Source organism: Heterocephalus glaber, unplaced genomic scaffold, assembly GCF_053883595.1.
Source record: "Heterocephalus glaber isolate CG9 unplaced genomic scaffold, H.glaber_assembly_v1.0 deba00000942, whole genome shotgun sequence".
NCBI lineage: Eukaryota > Metazoa > Chordata > Mammalia > Rodentia > Bathyergidae > Heterocephalus > Heterocephalus glaber.
In genome coordinates, this window is record NW_028258174.1 from 2251064 (window position 1) to 2274191 (window position 23128).

At 43.2% G+C, this 23128-nt stretch overlaps 1 protein-coding gene across 1 annotated transcript; it reads right to left on the reverse strand.

The window, feature by feature from the left end:
- Positions 1 to 11979: 11979 nt before the first annotated feature.
- LOC101702576 (translationally-controlled tumor protein-like) lies at positions 11980 to 12887 on the reverse strand. Its single transcript, XM_087208688.1, has one exon. The coding sequence runs from the start codon at positions 12885 to 12887 to the stop codon at positions 12372 to 12374; it is 516 nt and encodes a 171-aa protein (XP_087064814.1). The 3' UTR covers positions 11980 to 12371.
- Positions 12888 to 23128: the final 10241 nt, after the last annotated feature.

The window sequence follows — 23128 nt, forward strand, 5'->3', positions numbered from 1 at the left end:
GAAAAATAAGAAGGAAATAAATATTTGTTAATTTTTAAGTGCACTTTATTAAGAAAGTAATTTGCTGACACAGAATTCTGGGCTGGCTTTTGTAGAAGCTCCCTGGTTCCTGGTTCCTCCCATGAACCTAATGTGGTGACAGTGTGGGCCCTTAGAAACTCCCTGTGTGAAGATCTGACCTCTTACTTCTTTGGAAGGAGAGGATGAGATTACCAGAGCTTTGGATCCATTTTTGGATCAAATGGAAACCACAAGCTAATCTTTAGCATGTCCCTCTCCTCTTACAAAAGCTGGCCTCGCTGTCAGGGCGGGGCTTCAGAAGGCTCACAGTCCTAGGCTGGGACGGAAGGAAGCACGACGTCACATGCTCAGGAGGTCCGGAGAGCCCCCTTCCTCCTCAACAGCACTCTGTGCACCCGGAAAACCCATGGATCCACACTCAAGGCCAGGGTCACTTTCTTAGATGCTGCCCCAGGCAGAGTTGCCCACGTTCTCCTCCTTTCTCCCACTGCATTTGTTATCATTGGCCACACCTTTTTGTTCACTTGTCCCATTTCTCATCAGGACTGTGGGCTCCTCCTGGGAAAAGATCTCCTTGTGTCAGTGCCTGGTGCATAGGAGGGTTAAATAGATCTTAGACGTTATGTTGCTTTGTTTCATGGTCCTCAGACAGGGGTGCATAAGAATTATATGAAAATGCAGATCCTGGACCTCAGACCAGTGACTTTTTAATCTGATTCTTTTAACAAGACCACACAATTACAATGCACATATGTTTACAGATCACACTAAGAAATCCAGAATTGTTCATCTCCTTGTTAGGGAAATAGAGGGCTAGAGTTATACAATCTGCTTTTGGATCTGTGGCCCTTTAGTATGACAGGGAGATTATGGTTTTTCAGATAGAACTTTTTCACATTCTTACAAAGCCAACTAAGCTAATCGCAGCCATATTGATTATTGCTATAAGGAATATTAAAACACCTTGAATTGAAATCATTATACACCACGTTTTATTTATTTATTTTTTCCCTTAAATTCTTTTATTGGTACATTTTAGGTAAACAATACATTTACATTTATTATTGGCTGTTTGTACATGATGTATCTTGGTTCTTATTTTTTCCCCATTACCTGTGTGCCCTTCACCCCCTCCACCCTTCCCTATTTACAAAGACTTTGTTTCCATTTTTTTCTTTTCTCATAAGTTTTCCTTTCCCTTCTTTCCCTTCCCCTTCCCCTCCCAACACCCCTACCCCTTTGGATCTTTTCTTTCTATTTAAAATTATCAATTATTCATTTTAATCATTTTAATCCTTATTTACACTTTCAGCTTCTCACACTAGAGAAACTATTCGGTATTAACACATGTATGTCCTATTTACTTCACTTGAGTATGGCCTCAATATGCATCCGTTCAGCTATAAATGTCTCTAGTTTCTTGTTCTTTATTGCTGAGTAGTACCCCATTTTATAAAAAAAACTACATCTTCTTTTTCCTGTTTCCAGTTGATGGGCACTTGGGCTGTTTCCAAGCTTTCGCTATTACAAACTGTGCTGCTGTAAACATGGGTGCACATATATCGCTGTGGTATGATTCTTTTAATTCTTTTGGGAAGATACCCAGCAGGGGAATAGCTGCGTCAAATGGGACCTCCAGCCCTAGTTCTTTGAGGTATCTCCATACTGGTTTCCACAGTGGTTGCACCAATCTGCACTCCCACCAACAATGGAGAAGGGTTCCTTTCTCCCCACACCCCCGCCAGCATTTGTTATTGGTTGATTGCTTCATAGCAGCCATTCTTTCTGGGGTGAGGTGCACACCACATTTTAAAATAGTGACAATACTCTCCACAGCTTGATGCTTCTGCTAAACTAGTTTGTATTCAGATCTCAGCATCCCTTTCCTGTTAGTGCTAGTAGAGTCTCCCTAGAATTCCAAGTGATTTCTTGCTGACAGAAGAACAAGTTCTTTGGTGATTTCTGCCTCTAAAATGTTATTTGCCTCGATAGTATTCATACAAGTCCATTCACCACAGGCTCTATTTCTGCCAGAGAGTCCTCTGCTCCCCTTCTGATGATCATACTTTATGGCAGCACAGATGGGGTTCCCAAGTAGACCCACTGTTTAGGTGTCTGGTTCCTGCTTGTTTCTTCAGCAAATCCTTATTTGCTGGCAGTTGTATGGAGAGCACTGTGTGTTCTGACTCCTGTTTTGGGCAACAGGTGCCACCTAGAGGGCTACCACGTCTCGGAGTGACAGCCCTGAGGAGACTCAGCAGACTCTACTAGGGCTTACACCAGTCCTTAAGCAGTTATATTGCTGTGGGTACAGAGGAGAGGGTTACAGGGGAGCCCTCAGGGACAGAGGAGGTCTGGTAGTTCCTAGCACTTGGTTGCCAAGCCTTGCTTGATGTGATTCTGTAGTAGGAAACGGTCAGGATAGGAACTCTATTTCTTGCCACAAGGTGTCAGTAGTGGGCTGGCCAGGTGATGGCTCTCTTAGTGGTAGGAGGGCTGCCCCAGCACACAGGGAAGGAGATCTCTGGTTGCTTTTCAAAATTTCAGAGACACTGCCTTTCCTATTAGCTGGGGCCAGATGATTAAGTTACCAAAAGATCCTCCCTCAGTTCTGTCTATGAACTAACCATATACCTCTCTCTGCCTTTTGGATGAGTAAGATTGCTCCGGCCAGCCATCCTGACCACTCCTGACCTGCAGCTTGAAGAGGTCGAAGTGAGTGGGGGATTCTGGGATAACACCAGAGAGACAACAATGTAGGGGGTGTGTGGAGACAGAATAGTGTGAGACAGTTTTTTAAAATCTGAAGGTGGGGCAAGGGATTTAGCTCAGTGGCACCACGCCTGCCTCACAAGGACAAGGTCCTGAGTTCAAAAAATCTGAAGGTGAGTTCTAGCTTGTCTGTTTACTAGCTGCTTGTTAGCTGTCTGGGTTTGTTTCTCTAAGTGTAAAATAACTTCTTCCTCATTTTTTCCAATGGCAACAATCACAGGGTTGTTATCTGGATCAAATGAAATAAACTGATTTGCAAATTATGAGGTGTTGAATAGGGGTAGGTGCAGTTGTTGGAGCTCATCTGACCCAACCTGTGTTGTGGAGCTTCCGGCAGAAAACAGGCACAGACACTGAAGCAGGAAGAAGTGGCTGACTCTTCTCTGAGCAGGTCATGTGGAGTCTCCAGGATGAGCTGCCAGCCATAAATTTCGGACCCAGCCTGATGGTCATCTTCCAACTAGATTCTTCCTGGTTGCCTTTCCATGGCTTGTGGCCAAGTGGAAAGCTGGCAGTGGATGCTTGCTCTTCCTTCTTCACTGAGCCTGCTTTTCCATACTGGAAGAAGATGAAATGCACATTTTAGAATGTAAGTTTTTCCTGTAGGACGTTAACCTCAATGGTGGAGTGATGGAGAAAAATATGAGATGAAGTTATGGGATAACTGAGTAACATACTGATTTATAAACTCATGGAATTGAATGAAAGCATTTTTTCCACTGGTGGGGCTACTTACAATGTCCTGGCTGGCTGGATCTCAAAATAGATGAGGCTTTGATTCCTGAGCAATAGAAATACCAAGAATTAATTTTCTCCTTTGCACCTCTGTTAAAAACACAGCCCAGCTCGTGTCAAAATCCATCCTAGCCATAGGCTGACCCTAAACTCACCTGTTCCTCACCTTTGTGGTGAATGGGGACCAGGACATAGGCAAGTCAGATGGGGATGAAGGTGGAGAGGAGCTGAAGGTGTTGCCACTGGGCACTGCTCTGTGGAAGTTTCCTGATGGCCTGCCCTGGTGGAAATGGACTACCCTGAAAATGCCCCGTGAACTGTTCTGATGAGATTTTACCAAGTCATATATAAATCTGTGGAAAAGTGACATCTTTATGATGTGGAGTTTTCCCATCCATGAATATGGTGTATCCTTCTATTTATTCAATTTTTTTTATAACTTTCAACACAAAAATTAAAACTTTCTTATAAAGACCTCGAGAACTTTATATTTGATTTATTTTTAGATAAATTATCCATTCTTACTGATATTATAATGGAATCATTAAGAAAACCTATATTTTCTGATTGTTGCTCATATGAAATGTGGGCAAATTTTGTGTGTGTGTGTGTGTGTGTGTGTGTGTGTGTGTGTATTGCTAGCAAATGACTGAAGAGTTATTAGTTCTGGTAGTTTTCCTATTGTTTTTGGATATGTATGTGAAGACTCATATACTCATTTAAGTTCTTCCTTTTAAATTCTGACAAATCTTTTTTGTTTGGTTGGTTGTTTGTTTTCTTACAGTGCTAATTAGAATCTTGAGGCTATCCTTCGACTTGTCTTGAGTTTAAGGGATCTTTTGGTAGAAATATTTTATTTTGGAATAATTTTAGATTTACACAAGAGTTGCAAAGGTAGTACACAAAATTCTCATTTACTCCTCACCCTGCTTCCACCATCATTAAAACCTTACATAACATAGTGCTCACATTGAAACTAAATGGTTAGCTAACGTCTGGAGCTCATTCAGAATCACTAGTTCTTCTAAAAGACACATTGCCATTGATCTACTGCTGATTTAATTATAAGGGAACAGTTTTAAGTCTCACAAACTATTCTTTATCAGGTTAAGGATAAAACTTAGTAAGAAACTATCCTTGAACTAAAAAAAATTTAATCTTAAATTATTACATCCTATATTTTAAGTCTATCATTTGCTGAGATGATGCTATGAAGTATTAAAATGATAATATGAAATGGTAAACTCTCTTTGTATCTCTGAGTCAAACCCGACTTGGTAATGGAATGTTTTATTAGTTTGAAGTACATGAAATTACTGTTTTTGTAGGTCAAAAATGGTCATGTATCAGCAACTCAATACATTGCTGAATTTTGTTTGCTAATGATTTGTTTAGAACTTCTGTATTTATGCTTGTGAGATTAACATATAATTTTCCTGTCACTCACTCTTTCTCCCCTACAAGGTTTTGCTCTTAAGAAATCAAAAAAAAATTTTAAATTATCATCAGAGAAGGTTATAAGCATGAAGGTTATTGCCTCTAGAAAGAAAGAAGATGGGTAAAAGAATAGAGAAACGAGGAGAGGAAGCGATGTTAGAGAGGAGGAAGAGTCTGACTAATTTTAGATGAATGCCCCAGCCTGCCAAAGAGTGGCAGGAACCTCTATCGTTGTGCCATGGAGGCCCTTCCCACAGCTCACACGCTGTCCCTGTATCTTTAGAAAGGAGTGGCGTGAGGAGAGAGAACACACTTCTCTGGTGATGCCTGCACGCTGTGTGGGAGACTTGGGGGTAAAGAAGAACTCTGCACCATCCCCACCTGGGGCAGACATGGGTTTTGTTGCTGGCCTGCCTTTCTCTTTTCCTTAGGTAACAGCAGGTTTTCTTTCTTCAGAGAATTGCTCCTCCATGCCAGGTTATAGATTCAGATGAGGCCACATCCCTGCACACTGCCTCATCCCTTGCTACCAAAATATGCCCGTGGCCCAGGCTTGGCCAGTTCCAAAACCCTCTTCCCCAACCTTAATGGCTGGTCCAGATGTTGACGGGAAACTTAAGTGTGTCCAGTCAGTCCTTCCAAGAGAGTCAGTGTGCCGATGGTGTTACATAACTTCCTTTTTTGCCTCTTAGATCCTGGGCTGGAAGGATATGAGTCTGGAACTGTCCACTGTCTGTTTCCACTGTCTCTGTGCTGCCCCCTGGAGGAGTTGTTTAAAGACAGACACAATGAAATCAACTCAGAGAGCTGCGGTGCCAACCCAGAGATGGTCCTGCTGATATACTTTGAGTCCCTGGATCCATCTCCCGCTCCAGTTAGATTAGCTATAAGCATCTCTCTCTGTTTTGCTTAAAGCTATGCTAAATCGGGTCTCCTGACACATTTGTGGTTAAATAAGCTGAGTAAGGTCAGGACTGAGTGTGTGTGTGGTATTCTGGTGTTCTCAGTTTACAGATCTCACCTGCAGGGTGACACAGCTATGGCAGCTATTGATGGTTCTTCAAACAAGCTGTCCTCATTCACTGGTGGGCAGGAAGTGGGGCCCTTCATAGGGATCCCATAATAGAGACCCCAGCCTAATTAGTGTAAGGAGATCTGGGGGCTGAAGGTGGAGCTCGGTGGTAGAGCATTTGCCTAACGTGTGAAGATCTGGGTCTGATTCTTGGCCTCTGCAGGGAAAAAAAAATCCTGAACTCCTGTGCCACGGCTGTGATGAACATGGCAAACATGACAGTGATAAAAGTGGCACTATGAAATCCAAATGCATATGAAGAGGTGTGTATACTGTGATGTCTTTCTGTTCATTGCCTGGTGTGCTTAAAGAGGACGGTATCTTAAAGGGAGTCCTCTTACCATAGGCCACTGCAGCTGAGATTATTTAATGAAGGAGGAGGTGGAGGCCCCACTTTTCTTTGAGGGAGAGCCTTGGCTACCACACAATGTCTGTGCCTCTCGCCTCACCCTAAGTCCAGGCATGCTGATGCACAGCTGGACTGAGTCAATCATACATGCTCTGTGCAGAAGAGAGTTGTGAGATAACAAAGCCCAAGGCAGACGTCCTGTGAGCAACATGCTGATTCAATTTATTTTTTTCTCATGATGCATGATGTGACTTTACCATTACTGCACAAGGGACTCAGAAATATTGAATGATTTATCTAAGGTTAAAGAACAAGGCTTTCTTAAAAATAAACTTTTGATAATAAAAAAGTACAACAAATCATTTTTTCCCTATTTTTTCCCATTAAGTTTATTGGTACATTTTAGGTTTACAATACAGTTGCATTCATCATTGGGATCTTGTACTTTTACATAATCTATCTTGGTTCTTATTTTTTCCCCTTTCCCCTGCCCTCCCTTCACCCCCTCCACCCTTCCCTATTTACAAAGACTTTGCTTCCATTTTTTTCCTTTTCTCGTATTTTTTCTTTTCCCTTCTTTTTTTCCCCTACCCCTCCCACTTCCCCGGCTCCTTTAGACATTTTCTTCCTATTTCACAATATCAATTATACATTTTGATCCTTATTTACACTTTCAGTTTTTCACATCAGAGAAACTATTCAGTATTTACACATGTGTAAATCATTTTTAAAAATCCACAAAAATTAAGGAAACAAAGATAATTTTAAATCCATCATCCAAAGATAAGTGCCATTTACATTTTGGTGTGTATCTTTCAGATTCATTTCTTTTCTTCTTTCTTTTTTTTTTTGGTACCAGGGATTGAACTCGGTACCTTCTGCTTGCGAGGCAGGCGATGGAACCACTGAGCTAAATCCCCGGCCCTTTATTTTTCTTTTTTGAGACACAGTCTCTCTATGTAGTTCAGGCTGGTCTCGAACTCACTATGTAGCCCAGGCTGGCCTTGACTCTGCAGTGATCCTCCTGCCTCAGCCTCCTGAGTGCTAGGATTACAGGCCTGCACCACCATATCCAGTTCAGATTTATTTCTATCAAAGAGCAAGCTTAGTTGAATCCAGATCAGTTGAAGTTTCTTGATGTCTTTTAAAAATGATTAAATTTTTTTAGTATGACATATCTCAGACATGTAAGTATAGAAAATAATGTGACAAACATTCATGAACTAGGACTGGGGTATAGCTCTTGCCTAGCATGAGTGCAGCTTTGGGTTATGTTTCCAATACTGAAAAAAAATCACACAAAAAAACAACCGATCATCAATACAAGGTTCATGTAGCATTGTCCATTTTTAACTCAGATACCTTTTGTTTTAATAAGCACAACGGTGCAAGTTATTTGACCCTTTTCTTCTGTATTCCTTCCTCATCCTTTCTCCTTTTCCTGAAGATAACAACTATATTTTCTGTGTTAGAATCTCCAGTGGACCAGAATAATAGGGAGTGTGTGTGTGTGTGTGTGTGTGTGTGTGCAGTAAGGCAGAATAAAAGGAACAAATCCCTCAAATCCCTCCCTCCATCTCACCCTTTGTTTTATTCAGGCCTTTCATTGATTGTATGATGGTCTCATGTTGGAGAGGGCCATGTGCTTTACTGATTCGAATACTACTCTTATCCGGAAACATCCCCCAATAACATTTAATCTGGGCACCCTATGACCCAGTCAAGCTGATATAAAAAATTAATCATCATGTTTTCCCATGTGTGTTTATTTTTCTATATATGCTTAAACAAAGTACCATTTCTGTGTCCTTTAAGAGTTAAACAAATTATATTAATACATGTTTCTTTTAACTTTAATTTTTGCACTCACCGCTATATTTCTGAGGTTTATTAAAATTGATACATCTGTTATTTATTTATTTATTTATTACAGAATATTCCATTGAGTGATATAGCAGAGTTCATTTATCCATCCCCTTGTTAATTGACTTTTAGGTCATTCCAAATATCCAAGGTTATTCCAGTGTTTTGCTTCTTGTAAAACTTACTGTGAACATGTTCGTCATCAACTCCTTGTGAGTATCTGACAATTTTTAGAAGTGGAATATTGAGGTTGTAACTTAGGCACATCTTCAACTTTATTAGTCATTGCCATGTTGTCATCTACAATAGATTTGTGGATTCATGTTCACCAACACCCACATCTCCTTAATTTTCAGTAGCTTTTGCTATCTTTTTACTTGGAGACAATGGACACACCTCCTCTGAAGCCTCCCAAAATGGTGTGTGTACTCTTCAAGATGTTCACCTTCACCCTGTTCCCTCCAGGCTGAAAGCCAGGGTTTGCTAAATGGGGCACTGTAGTCTCTGCTTCAGTGGCAAAGTGTTACATGCTAAGGCATTTCCGAATCTGGCTGGTCTGTTGGCAGAAACCACAGGAGAATGTGAATGTGGATCTTGAGAGGTTAAGCCAAGGCAGGTGGAAGACCTTCCCCACATGACCCCCTCACCTGTGTGCCTCAGGATTCAATGTTCTAGCAAGGAAGGATGTTACTGATCCTCATAGCTTTCTTGAAAGTTACAGACAGTGGTAGTCCACAGGAAAAGATGAGACAAGTCTGCTGCCATGCATACTGGAGGTCTACATATTTCTCCCTGCTGATGTGCTCCCTCTATGGCTTTGATCAGGTGGGTGAGGTTGCTAAAATAAAATCTCTGTCCATTATCAGCTTCTGGATGGGGTTTTCAATGAATATCCAAGGCAGACTAATCGGCTACAGGCCTTTGGGGAATCCAGTGTTACCATCATATTAGGAAGGGGTGACCAAGGGACTTCTCATCATATGACTCCCATTGTGTAAGTCTTTATTCTTCCATTACATGGGTCAGTGGGGAAGCCAATGGTCACAATTCTCATTTAGCCACCTACTCTCCAGGATTCCCCTTTGTTATCCTGTTACCTGTCATTTAGATGGCTGAAAGGCCAGCAGCTCCTCTGCCAGAAGTGAGTAGCAATGACAAAGGAGGTAAGGCTGAAAGCACTCAGCCACCTGCATCCAGTAGAGCTGTTCACAAAATAAAGTGCTCCCTCAGTGGAGAAGATAGAGGATGCATCCCTTATTTAACCTTGAGTTTCCTCCTCTGAAGTCTAGGTTTCTCTGTGCATCTAATTTTCCACCCCCTCCATGCCCATTCCTATAGATACTAACAATTACAGGACTACTATTAGCTAAACTTTAATGTGTTCAGTGGCAGAGATGACTAGATGCTCACTAATTCCATTTTTTCCAGCCTGTGTAGCCAGGAAGACAATTAAGATTTTCAGCTTTCCTTGCAATTAGATTGGCTTCAGGTCAATGCAGGTCGAGTGATATACATAGCTTCCAGACCTGGCATAATCCTCCCAATCCTTGTCTTTCTTTTCCTTCCATAGCAACTGTAGGGGATGTATGTTGAGACAGTGGCAATACAAAATGAAGAGTCTGGATCCCTAGGTCTCTTGAAGGAGAACCCTCTGACCCTCATTGGTCTGTGATATAAACGAGACATTAGTTTTCTGCTAATCTCCTGGTATTTTTGGTTGTTTTTTTACAGTAGCTTGCCTGGCTTATCCTAATGCAACTATTTACTATGTAACAGGTATTAGATACACGTGACCTCATTATATACCTAAAACAATCCTAGGAGACAGGCTTACTACTAGAATCTCTGTTTACACATAAGGATGTAAAGAGATGGAATAACTTGTCCAAAGACTCACAACCAGGACATGACAGGGCCAAATATCAAATCTTAGGCTTAGCGTGGTGGCATACACCTGTAATGACAGCACTCGGGAGGCTAAGGCAGGAGGATTGCAGTGAGGCCAGCCTGGGCTACACAGTGAGTTCGAGTCCAGCCTGAACTACATATCAGAACCCTGCCTCAAAAAAAAAAGAGAATTAAATCTTGGAGTCTAACTCAGATCCCTGTGCTCAGGCTTCTTGCTATATTCATAACTGAGAACTGCTCACTGCTGGACGCTCTGGGTGAGGCAGAACATAGCAAACAGATTCTAAAAGGAAAGTTATGAGAGTAAGTAAATGTTATGGTGATGCCAGTGCCTTAGAAATGGGCTCAGCTCTAAGCTGTGTGCCCCACACAGTCTCACCAGGAGTAAGTCATAGTCTCATTGAGCAGACTTTTTGATGGTCTTTTCTTTTTGTGTCCTAAAAAGGCAGAAGGGTGTCCTAGCCTACTCTGCTTTCTCTTTGGTGGGTGAATCTGAGCCGGAGGTTAACTGGGTAACCAATTCAGAGGGAAAAGCTGGCCTGAATATTGATCCAGAAAGGTAAGGCCTCCCCTGGTGGCTTTTCTTGTCCTTCCTGGGAACTTGTCCAGTCCATACTCACAGGGCAGAGAGAGCTCTGCTTGTCTCATAGCCCAGACTTCCAGAGCTGGTGAGTCCTCTGTGACCTTGAGAGAGGGGGAAAAGAGGAGATGGCAGGGGATTTGGGTTTATTATCTTCCTAACTCACTGCTCGAACCACTCCTGATTATCATGTTCCTATCGCAGGTGAGCAGTCCAAGGCTTAGAGAGGCTGCCACTTGGTTAAAGTCATGGGTCCTGGAGAAGATATGATATGAGCCCTGGTCTCCCTGCCTGCATAGTCCCTTCTTTCAAGATTCTTTCCCTGTGGCCCGTTTTCCGCCCATATTTTTGTGACCATTTGGAACTTTCTCATCCTTACAATATTTGATTTTCTGGAGTAATTATTCACCATTACTTTCATCCTACACTGGCTACCCTTTGTACTTCTAATTGTTCAGGGACAAGTCATTTCCTTGTGAGGATCTGAGTGCTGCCTCGAAAAGTCAATTGACCTTCTGCAGATGACACTGAGAAAATCAGCTACACCTGGGCTAACAGATAGCCCATCCCCCTTCGGTGACAATTTGTCAAGGCGATTAATAAGAAAAATTTCTTTGGGCTTTGTATAGCGGCTTTTCATGGAGCTTGGATTTTGAATTTGCTTGAAGAACCTTCCTGCTGCTAGGAGATGAAGGCATATTGAAGCCTTCCCTGTAAGCTCCCAGCAGGGGCAGGAGGTTCTGGATAATTTGACTTTCACTTTGCCTGAACTCTCTGGATAAAAATACAAGTCTATCTTATGATGATGATTCATCATAATAGAGATACTCCTTGAAGGAGTACTTGTAATACTTGTGATTATTAAAAAGATGAATGGCAAATATGGAAGGGTACCTTAAACCCAGTGGTTTCCAAGACATTTTTTAAAATGTAGATTTCTTTCTTCAAACATAATCATATACCTCAACATAAGAGATTGGGGAGCTAGGCATGGTGGTAGAGCTGAGACAGAAGAATTGTTACAAGTTCAAGACCCACCTGGGCTATATAGCAAGCCACAGCCCAGCGTGAAGTAAATAGTGAGACCCTAGCTCGAAAAAAAAAATTATTGGGACTCATCAGATGACATCTCAAAGTACAGTGGGCCCTCAAGTTATGACCAACCTGACGTAAAAACAACTTGGGTTACAACTGGAATTTTAGTTTTAACTTATGAACAAATTCTTAAGTTGTGACCCAAATGCCAGCTGCTTGTGCTTCCAGACGGTCTCAGATACAGATTTAAACCTTAAAGTGTTTTGGAAGGAACATTATGACATCCTTTCCTGTGTGGGGTTAATTGAGAAATCCTGGGCCAATGTCTCTCTAAGGACACCGAGATCTGCCTGTATAGAGGAGAGAGACTTTTTTTTTTTTTAGTTTAAACGCATTTTATTTTTAGACAACCTAAATGACATGTTTTGGGGTTTTTTTCCCCTAAAAAACAATGTCTCCACTCCAAATAAATCACGGTCAAAATAAACGAAGTGTTCAAGATGACGTCAGTCCCATTTGTCTAAAATCCCGGTGTTGTGTGGATGACAAGCAGCAGCCAGTTATGACAAGTGATAGATCCAAGGTAACTGCCAAATCCGCTAACATTTTTCCAGTTCTAAACCATCCTTAAAGAAAATCATAAATGGGGTCACACCATCCTCACAGTAGTCCAGGAGGGCAACCATGCCATCTGGATTCATGTCTGCACCGATAAAGAACCGATAGTTTTTGAAATTAGCAAGGATGTGCTTGATTTGTTCTGCAGCCCCTGTCAGAAAGGGTTTTACTCTTTCTGGTCTTTGTTCTTTGAGTTTGCTTTTGATTGGTTTCATATAATCTTTGATGGACTTCTTGTAGGCCTCTTTTGTGAAGCTGGATTCCTGCAAGTGAGGGTTCATGACAATATCCACCCCAGTGACTACTGTGCTTCTGATACCTTCGCGCTCCGGGCCTTCAGCGGAGGCGTTTCCACCAATGAGCGAGTCATCAATGTTACCCTCTGTTCTACTAACCACCTTGCCCTCCACCTCCAGGCACAGCCTGCCCACGATCTCCCGGGTCTTGTAAATGTCGGAGAACATCTCATCGTGGCTGATGAGGTCCCAGACAATCATGATAGGGGCTGAAGGGAGACGCAGCCGCGCTAGCTTAGCAGAAGCCAGGAGCTCAGAGCAAGCGAGGTGCAACGGAGCAGTGCAGAGGAGGGAGCGGGCGGAGCTGGCGGAAAAGCAAGAGAGAGAATTTGAAGGCTGTGTAGAGGAGCCTGAGCCTTCACTGACCAACTTGAGTTACAACCAGCCCTCAAGAATGAATTGAGTTTGTAAGTCATGGGTCCACTGTATGGAACTTAGACATTTTAAACTAAAGAAGCAGCCTTGAGGTCTCTGCTTTCTGTCCCTCAATCCTTTTTTTTTTTTTTTGGTCCCAAAGTGCAGGGAGGGGATATCTTTGAAGCTTTTTTCTCTCCCTAAAGGCCAGATTGTCCTGGACCTGTTCAATGGTTGTGAACCTCTTCTCCAGATATCAGCCCAGGGAAACTGATGCATACCACAGCAAGGAAGACCAGCATTGGCAAGTGCTCCCAGTCTCTGGAGAGCTTTGTCCCAGGCCAGTGTCTGTTCTTTGGGCCCATTAATTTCCCCTGAAAATCACTTACTCCCTCTCTAAAAGTGCCTACAGCCCCCACTTCTTTCTCTCCTTTGAGGTGGTATTTAAGCATCAACCATCTGGTCATATTTATGTGACACTTATGAGCTTGCAGTCGATAAATTTGTATGCTTTTTCTCCTGTTAACCTGTCTATTGTCAGTTTATTTCAGCAGATTCAGTTATTGAACCTTCAGAGGGAAAGTATGAACTTTCCTACAAATAGATAAAAGTGGAGCAGCTCTGGGTGGAGGGGAGTAGGAGACAGGATCAGGCCTGTCATCTCTTTCTGTCCCCTTTGGCTACTCAGAACACAGCTTGAACAGTGTGGGCCTCATCTAACTCCGAGTTTAACAGATGAGAAAAATGAGCCCAGGGAGGTGAAGTGGCTCAGCAAAATCTTCACAAATGGGTGGAGGTGGGAGATGGAGAAGGAAGGGATTTCTTGTATAGAACAGGCTCTCCCTCTTTGGGGTACAATTCTTGATGGAATTCAAGCCAGGAATGTTTTCTGCCTCAGTGTCTCTGCTGTGATGGGCACCCTGAGTTGTCTGGCCCAGCCTGAGGCAGGAGTAGTGTAGTAGGGGGTGAGGGCGTGGCAATGTGGCTGGAGCAGTCGGGCACGACCTCCCAGTTGAGGAGGCTTGTTAACCACAGGTGAAGAACAGCAGCACCTGAGCCTGACATGGGATCAAGCCCAGCCCTGCACTAGGTGCCAATCTTCTGATATGAGAACACGCTGAACCTGGCACCTGACGTCAGTCTCCTAGCACAAACTCAAGTGGGACCACCTGGGTCAACTATCAAAGCCATAAAAGGATGCAGTGTTTGACTTTGGGGCCACTGCCCGCTTGTCCTTGCAGTGGTCAGTTCTGCTCGCAGGATGTCTCTTCTCTTTTTCCTTCAAAGCACCCTTTTCTCCCTGAACGTTTCTTTTGTTCATCTCCTTTTTCTTATTTTTCCCCTAAAATAAACAGTAATCTTTCACATCCACCACTTGTCCTGACCAATTCATTGATGGTCCCTACCCCATCTGATAACAGTGGGACTGTCACAAACCAGTCAGACAGCAGAGCCTGAGGTAACCCAGGTCTGCAGGTGAAGGGGCTATGGTTGGCAGTGGAGGCCTCTCCTTTAAGGACCCGTATACAGTAAATGGGAGTGGGATTCCTGTCAATTCTCCTCAGAACCACACTGAGGAGAGTGGGGTCATCTCTGAAGACCAGACCACCTGACTTCTGTCCCCACAGGGGCACAACATGCCTCACAGATGGGGCTCCTGCCAGCCCCTAGGTGTCCCCACTGTGCCCCAATCACCTGCTTGAGTTGTCCTTCACATGCCCACCTTCTCTTCGGTGCCCTCAGAGTGGCTGCAGAGGAATCAGGGCGATGTGATGAAGCTGGCCACCAGGAGGGCCTGTTGTGGGCCCCCCAACCCCCTCCAGCCAGAGTTCGACAACCACTTTCTCAGGCCCCGAGTTTCTAAGGGCCTGCCCAGGAGTTTCCTCTGGGTTCCAGTTGCACTCCACTTGTCCAGTTAAACCCCCAGCTGGGAACTGGCTCACGTCAGTAAAGCTGTCTTTTAGAGGGGACGCCGCCAGCTGCATAATCAAAACTTAGGAGACCAAATGAGAAATCACAGCTTGGAATTACATCCAGAGCCCTGAGCAGCTTCTCAGGTCATAAATCACATTCCTTCTCCAAGAAGAGCAGGTCAGGAGGACTCCAGGCACCTCACACACCAGCTGCTTCAAGTGGCTGTCACAGTGTAGAGACAGCAAGTCCACAGGTGTGCCAGCAGACTCCCTGCGGGACACAGTGGGATTCTGTGTCCTAAAGAGGGGGAACAGAACCCTGGTGTCCCATGTCCTGCCCCTGTCCTGAAACTCAGGCCTCCTACCCCCTCTCCTGACCAGCACGGCAGTGACTGAGGCCCATTGAGGATTTGCAGAGCTTTTACTGGATACCTCTTTAAAGTGTCTAATTTTAATGAAGAAATCTTTCATCTGCCATCCTGTTTCCAGAAACAGGTTTGGAAGGAATTTTCACAAGTCACTAAGGCCCTTGGAAATGTGTTTGCTGGTGGAAAATGTAAGGCTGTAAGACATCCACAGAGATGTTCTCACTGCGGGTGGGGGTGGAGGAGGCAAGAGGAGGAAATAAAACGCTGAGAAAAAGTGCTTCAGAAGCCAAGGGGAGGAAGGATGCAGAGGTACAACCAAAAGGGTTGGTTCAACTGGAAATATGTAAAGGATAACTCAGCCAGAGAACACAGAGTCCCTCTGGGAAAATTATATGCAGCACTGGAAATGCTGGGGACTGGAGGGTGTGGCCTGGGAGGGGTGGGAGAGAAGGAAAATGGCATGCAGCACTGGAATGAAGTAGAGTCAGTGCATACACACAACATCCACAACAGAAGAAAATTCTCAAATTCATCTCCTCTGGAACTTTTTGAGCCAACAAAGAAAAAAATAAAACCAACAACAATCTCTCAACTGGAAAGTCTGTGGAGATGGAGCCACAGGTCTGCTGGGCTTGCATCTGTGAGTGGGAGTATGCACAGACACAGCCCCCTGGAGGTGAGGCCCAGAGAGAAAGCCTGCATTGTACATTCTCATGGTTCCCACATACTTCCCGTGTATTTGTCACCAGGGGAGCAGCTTCCCTTGCCATCTCCAAGAACCTCCACAGCATCCTTGTGTTTCATGATGCACTCACTACTTGGGCTTCGTGATACACTCACTGTGACACCACATAGGCCAGTGGTGCCATCTTGGTAGGAGCCCCACCTGGTCCTCCAAGGACTGGGTGAATAGTTATAAATACATGCAGAAGACGTTTAACAGATGAGAGTATGGAATTTAAACATCAGCATGAGCCAAAGGGTAGTGGGGAGACATGAGAGGTTAGAGAGGCACAATTCATGGTCTACTTACTCTAAAAGGCCTGTCAGAAAGTGGCAAGTGAGAGTCACAGGGGTTAATGGAGGTTGGCTGAAAGAGAGTGGCCCTCTAGGATAACTAAATTCATGGAAAGTCTCCTTCAAGGCTGTTGAGCAGAGGGGTTTGGAGTTGCCAGTGTTTTGGAGTAGGTTTTTTACAAGCCTATGAATTTACTCTCAGTGGACATGACAGCATTATCTCCTGCAGTTGGTGATGGAAAACATACTTTTTTTTTAACCTCTTTCTGATACACAGTCCAAGCTAACAAATGATGAGGGAGTGGAGAGGGGAGAAGGTTAACATGGCTCTACAATTTTTGGATACAAGTATCAGCCTGAATTGTAGACAACTGGGGCATGTGCTTCTGTTGATCCAGTTTCTGCTAATGAGATACTACTTGTGGATGCAAAATTTTAAGGATGTTATCTTCAGCCTGGAGAGAAAGAAAGTGTAATTTGCAGCTTTTGCTGAGTGATAACCTTATTAAGTAATGGGATTCACTGATTAACTGCTGCTAACAAAACATTGTTGTCAAACCTGTTAGTCTAAAACCCGCAAAAAGAGCTACTGTCAGATTCATTTCTCCATTCCCCCATCCCATCGGAAGTTACAGAAATACTTCTCATTTAAGTAGCCTTCATCTTTCAATATTTTTTATTGCTTCAACTAATAGGTTAACAATAAGTTAGGAGCTATTCCCAGATGGAAATCTAATCAACCTTGGTGAAGAGTTCAAGGAGAAAAGCAATTCCACTTAAAAAATGATTTTTTTTATGAAAGGGGTAATGGGAAAATGTGCAAGTTCATTGAGCACTAAAATGAATGGAAGTTTTTAGAGATCAGAAGGCAAGATCCATCCATGCTCATTGTGTGTGATGGCATTTTAAATTCCTAGAATGGAGCAATATGTCTTTCACAGTGATTTACATTGTATGTAGGAAATGCTCTTTTCTGGTAACTTGCCCAGGAAAATCGACCCCATTCTGATCTTAAGAAATACTTTCCCACATTGACTGTTAGGAGAGAGACCCCTGAAGTAGGTCATCATCTGAGTCTCAGTAATATAAACTCCTATAATTCCTCTCCTTCCTGCAGACTCCCAATCCCTCCCCCAGCACTGGACTCTTCATGATCATGAAAAGGGGCTCTGGTCATACCCTGTTGTTTTGCTAAGTCATAGGCCTATAGAGCAGGACAGGGAGGGGCTCTGAAAATGGGGACCTTTTCTAGTCCACCTTCTTGGGTTCAGAAAGGTGAACTGACTTACCCAGAGGGAGAGCCAGGACTAAAGTCCAGGTTTGTGGCTTCTGATCCACTACATTTTCTAGTGTTTAAGAAACAGGGAGTGAGGCAGGAGTGTGTGTGTGTGTGTGTGTGTGTGTGTACAAGCAGGTTCACTGGAGAACACACTCACATGCCAGCTGGGCTGGTCCCTACATGAGGCTTGGTCATTCACACCACACAACCATTTTAATCCAGGGCAGGTGCCTCCCTTCCTCATGGAGCACCCTCCTTCTTTCCTAGGGCTGAACGAGTTCTGGTAGCCAAAAGGTGTTCAGCTTTGACATTAAAAAAATAGAAGAAAATATAGCATTCATGTCAGGATTTCTTCAAGTAGCTCCATTTGCAAAACTATGGTGAGAACAACTGAGGAAGGGAAGCTGGGTTTTGTTGTGTGTCTGTTAGAGGGCAGCAGGTAGAAGGCATCTGAAAACCTGGAGGAGGGAGAACACTTGTAGGTGAGTTTCCTGTAGGGTTGGGTCAGGAACTTCACAGATATGTGAGAATGGCACCTCCGTCACCCATTTGGACTTGTGCTGGGGAAGAGAGAGGAGATTCGAGCTTGGACATGGCTTTGTTGGAGGTAGGCAAATAGAAAGGTCCATATTTTCAGAGCTTATTTGTTAGCAATCCAAGGGCAGATAGTGAGAGACCTTGGAGGACCTGAACCTTATGGCTCCCTACGAGCTGTCCCCAGACCTTCCTGTCAGCCTTCCCCTGCAGAGAACACTGGCATGGGACAGTTTTTGTTCCCCTTACTGAATTGTTTCCATCGAGTGCCATGCTCTCTGTCATAAACACTAAGCCCTGGGGAGAGGATAGAGTCCACTGACCAGTGATTCAGCAGGTCAAGGTTATGGCAGGATCAAAAACCAGGATTAATCATGACCTTCAAACTGGAGCCACAACCAACCAACAGGAGCAGGACTCCAGATTCACTGGACAGTTAGAGGGACCATGACAAGCACTGTAATTTATTTTAATCCTCCGGACAGGAGGGCATCCCTCTTGTCCCTGAGGACTCAATAGGAAGGAGAGCCTAAAGGAAAGACTGGCCCAAAACGACCCAGAGCGGACACTTTCTTGGGCTCCAATCAAATCTCACAGTTCTTCCCTGGAACGTGCTGCCCCTCTGTGGTCACAGCTGCACAGGAAGGTCAGGAAGACCCAAGCTCCACGGAGAGCCTGGGCACCTGCGCTGAGTTCTGCCGAGCCCCCAGCTGCCTAGGCTGGCTGCCGCCATGGCAGTACACAGCCAGGGAGAGAGTCATCCAGGCGGTGGCGACTCAGGGGGTTGATCGAGTTACACAGCTCACACAGACTCCATTCTTTATTAAAAATATAGGAATGCTTTTGATAGCACGAATAGGAAAATCTCATTATCTTTATATCTTAAGATTTAGAAATCATCTTGACTCTCACTCAGGCCAATGATACACTGTACTAGAAAAAGTCCCTCATAAAAAATGAAAAAAGAAATCCACCCCAAAATATTAAAGTAATTAGGGCCAGTAAGATTTATTTAATTTCTGTATAGTGTGACTGTATAGTGTGACTATATGACTGCATATTGTGACTGTAGTATACCTACCACTTGTTTTGAGAATACATTAAAAACAGAAAGCCTAGTCTCTAAATAATGAACAATTTGAACCAAAGGACAAAATTACAAACAATATCAAAAAGGCTTTGAAAAATTGAAAGCATACTTTGATGTGGTGTCTTATACATCATGGTCTCTACATTAAAACACTGAATTATAAAAATGGGTACAACTGCTAAAGAACATGCTACAGTTGAAGCCTGCTTATTATACATGAGAAATTTGTAGATAGAAGCAGTAAGGATATGTGTGTTCACACACAAGTAATGTATCTGTATGAATAGGACATGATGAAATCAGAATAAATAACTTTAATAAACTACATTTTGAGACACAGGAGGAATAGAAGTCATGTTGTTCCTAAGTTTGGACACAGCATATTTTCCCCGTTTTCTGCACCTTAGTGTAATGCCTATTTGCATTTAACCTAGTTATCTTACGTTTGCATGCTTTGCAAACTGAATTACAGAACCAAATTGCCCATTACAATTTCCCATTATGTAACACAATTACACAGGAACACTGAGGTGAGAGGATTCCCAATATTAGGAAACACTGATTACATCATGCTTATAAAGAGCAAAAATTAAGGAGAGACACTTTCCCCAGGTGACAGGCTTATAGCTCTTTCTGTCCAATGTAAATGCCACTCACTGTTACAATGACTGCTATTTACTGCTGTCTAGTCTGAAAAATTAGATCCATCAATATTTTTTTTAAAAAACCTAGGACTTAAAACTACACCATTTTCTAAGCGAGAAATCCTGAGCACTCCTAAATAAAATACAGAGTTGAAGTCATGTTCCAGGATCCCATTGTGTCCATGAAAGTTGAAAGCTCAAGGACTTTTAAAGTAATTAGTATATCTGCAGCATGTTCTCCAGCCCTTCTTGCGCACATACCCAAGCATAAACCACTGATGCGCAAATGTTTGCTGGACAATCTTTCTCTTAAGTTCTCAAACCTGATTACAGAAGTACCCAGACACATGTGCACTCTCACATCCCCTGCCCAGATCTTTAATGAGAAGAGAGGAAAGGAGATGACCTATTCACACCCTTGGTTTCTGGTCATTTCCTACAATGCAAGATGAAAGAAAACAGTGTGGCCAGGGAGAAGGTGCAGCTGCCACCCTCCCATCTGGGGTGAGATTGGGAAACCTCCCAAGTGGGCATAAGGAGTAGCACAGTAGAAGAAAGAGGAGATTAACTAAGGCTGAGTTGAAAGAAAGAATCTGCAAATAAACCCATCAATTTACAAAACAAAAGGCGTACCATTTCAATCATCATCATTCCACCTCATAAGCTCAGAGAGCAGGGATTTCCACCTGCCCACATGGCCTCGTTATTTAGCAAGAGGCTTGTCAGAGAATGATAGCCACACATAGCTAGTAAAACATACCTTTTGGCCTTGGGAAGCTTTGTAATGTTATAATGGCATTTAATTAACAAAAGATTGTCACTGTTAGTGAGAAGAAGAAAATGGCAACAGAAGACAATGATGATGAAAAGATTTTATTTAATCAGTTTAGGTTTCTTGTGTGTGTGTGTAGAATAAAAGTAAGTTCATCCAAAAATGTATTTAAAGTATAAAATCTTTATATTAATAAAATTACTCCTAGGTATATAGAAGGGAGAGAAATAATATAATGAACCAATGTCTATAATATTTGCTATACAAAGCAACTGATATATATATATGTATATGTATATATACATATATATATGTATGTATGTATATATATATACATATATATATATATATATATATATACATACATACATATATAATATTTGGCACCAGGGATTGACCTTTCAAGGCAGGCAGCAGAACTACTGAGCTAAATCCCTGGCCTGCAGCTGATATTTTAAATTTTCTCAAGGGAACAGGAGCTTTTTTTCCACATTTTAAAAAAATCCTCAAGTAAATAGAGAGAAAGCTGGAAAATGACAGCAAATTAAATATTGTGGCTTAGAACACAACAGATAATTAGGGAAATCAAGTTCCCCCAGTTCTCTCACACTTAGAAAGACTTTCAGTCCTGAGAAAGAAACAGATCTGACTTCTAGAAAGAACCTGATGGTACATAATTATCCTGGATAAAGGCCAGGAATATAGCATTTTTACCCCAGAATTTTGCTGCCTTTCTCCCCCCTTCAAATCAAAATTCCTAGTTTATCATCATCTTTCTCTACTCAGACACAAGCCACTTTAATTGCACACATCTCAGCAGATCTGTAAGTGTCTATGAACAAAACCTTAGCTGGACATGGTGACACATGCCTGCAATCCCAGTACTTGAGAGGGTGAGACAGGGGGATCACCGTGAGTTCAAGGCCAGCCTGGACTACATAGTGAGACCCTGTCTCAAAGAACAAAACAAAACAAAAACAAACAAACAAACAAACAATCCTCACTCCAGAAATGCTTGTGATATAGGTCATTGTCCCATGTCTTTGATACTGTCTGGAGCTGTCTCAAACGTGAGGCGCTGGCCTGGCTTTGGTTCTAGAAGGTGCAGTGAGTGCTAAGTGGGGAGGGGCAATGCTGCCAGTCCTGTAGGGAACTGTGGGATTCCTGGAACAGCCCCAGGGTTCGAGCACTCCATGCAGCTGGCAACAGATCCAGGTCACTTGCACTTTGACCTTGGGGCTGAACGGGATGGGTACTATGCTTGAAGGAGGTTGAGGTGTGAGATATCAGGGTAGCTACAGGATGGAACATTCAGAAGGGACAAGGCTTTTCTTCCAGTCTTGAACACAGAGCTGAAAAATAAAAGGGGTAAGTGGAGGTCCGCAGGAGTATGACAGGGTCAAAGATTCAGGAAAGTGGGTGCAGGACAGTGGGTGCAAGCAGTCAGCCTGCCTGGCTAGGGAAGCTGCCAGGCTTGCTTTCTCTCTCCCCTTCCTCTCCTCTAAGGCATTCAAGCTTATGGGTGGAGAAAAACAACATCAATAACAAAAGGAAACTGAGAAACATGGGGGTAGAAAGAGAGACTGAAAGGTAACAGAAGAAAGAATGGGGAAGGTGGGAAAGTGGTGCTGTTGTGGCTTTGAGGAGGAGTTGTAAGCCTGTGAGAGAAGAGGGGAGAAAGCATCTCAGTGAGGTCAGACAGGAGGAGAGGCAGAAGCTAGAAGTCACAAAAGAGAAGCGGGAGGAACCAGTAGTCCATAAGTACTATGGCAGCAGGGCTCAAGCAGCCTTTGCTGAAAGGAACCTAGTCCTAAAGGCTTTTAAAGGTCATCTGGATGACTTTCTCCTTTCCCGGAGGAAACTGTAGGGTATTGGTGGAAGAAGCTTGGAGAGACTGTTTCTTTTGCATGGCCCAAGGCTTTGCCCCACACAAAGTGATGTGGAAGGTGTGCAGAAGGTTCTACCTAAAGGTAAATTGTGCCCCAAATTCCCTCCTCCCAGCTCTGGGATTGGAGGGCTCTGGGTATGAGGCTGAGCAAACATTCCTGATGACCTCAATTTACAATGGTCAAAGATATGGCAATAAGCTTACAATGATTAGGGCCCGGGATTTAGCTCAGTGGTTCCGTTGCCTGCCTCGAAAGTGCAAGTTTCTGAGTTCGATCTCCAGTACACACACACAAAAAGATTACAATTAATATGTTGAATATTGTACATCCAAATAACATTGCCCTTCAAGCTACTCATACAATGTGGCTTATAATACTGCTACCTAATATATTGATGGTTGTTCTTGCAAACCTTTGTACTAAGGAAAGAAGCACACAAGAAAAAGACAAACTAATGTGTATGAAGATGCATCGTTTTAAACCTCAGCTTGATCGAACCTGCTATTCATCAGACATGGTCCCAGTGGCTTTGGTTTGCTCCAAAAACAATACACCCTGAAGGCACAATGGTGGGCTTCCAAC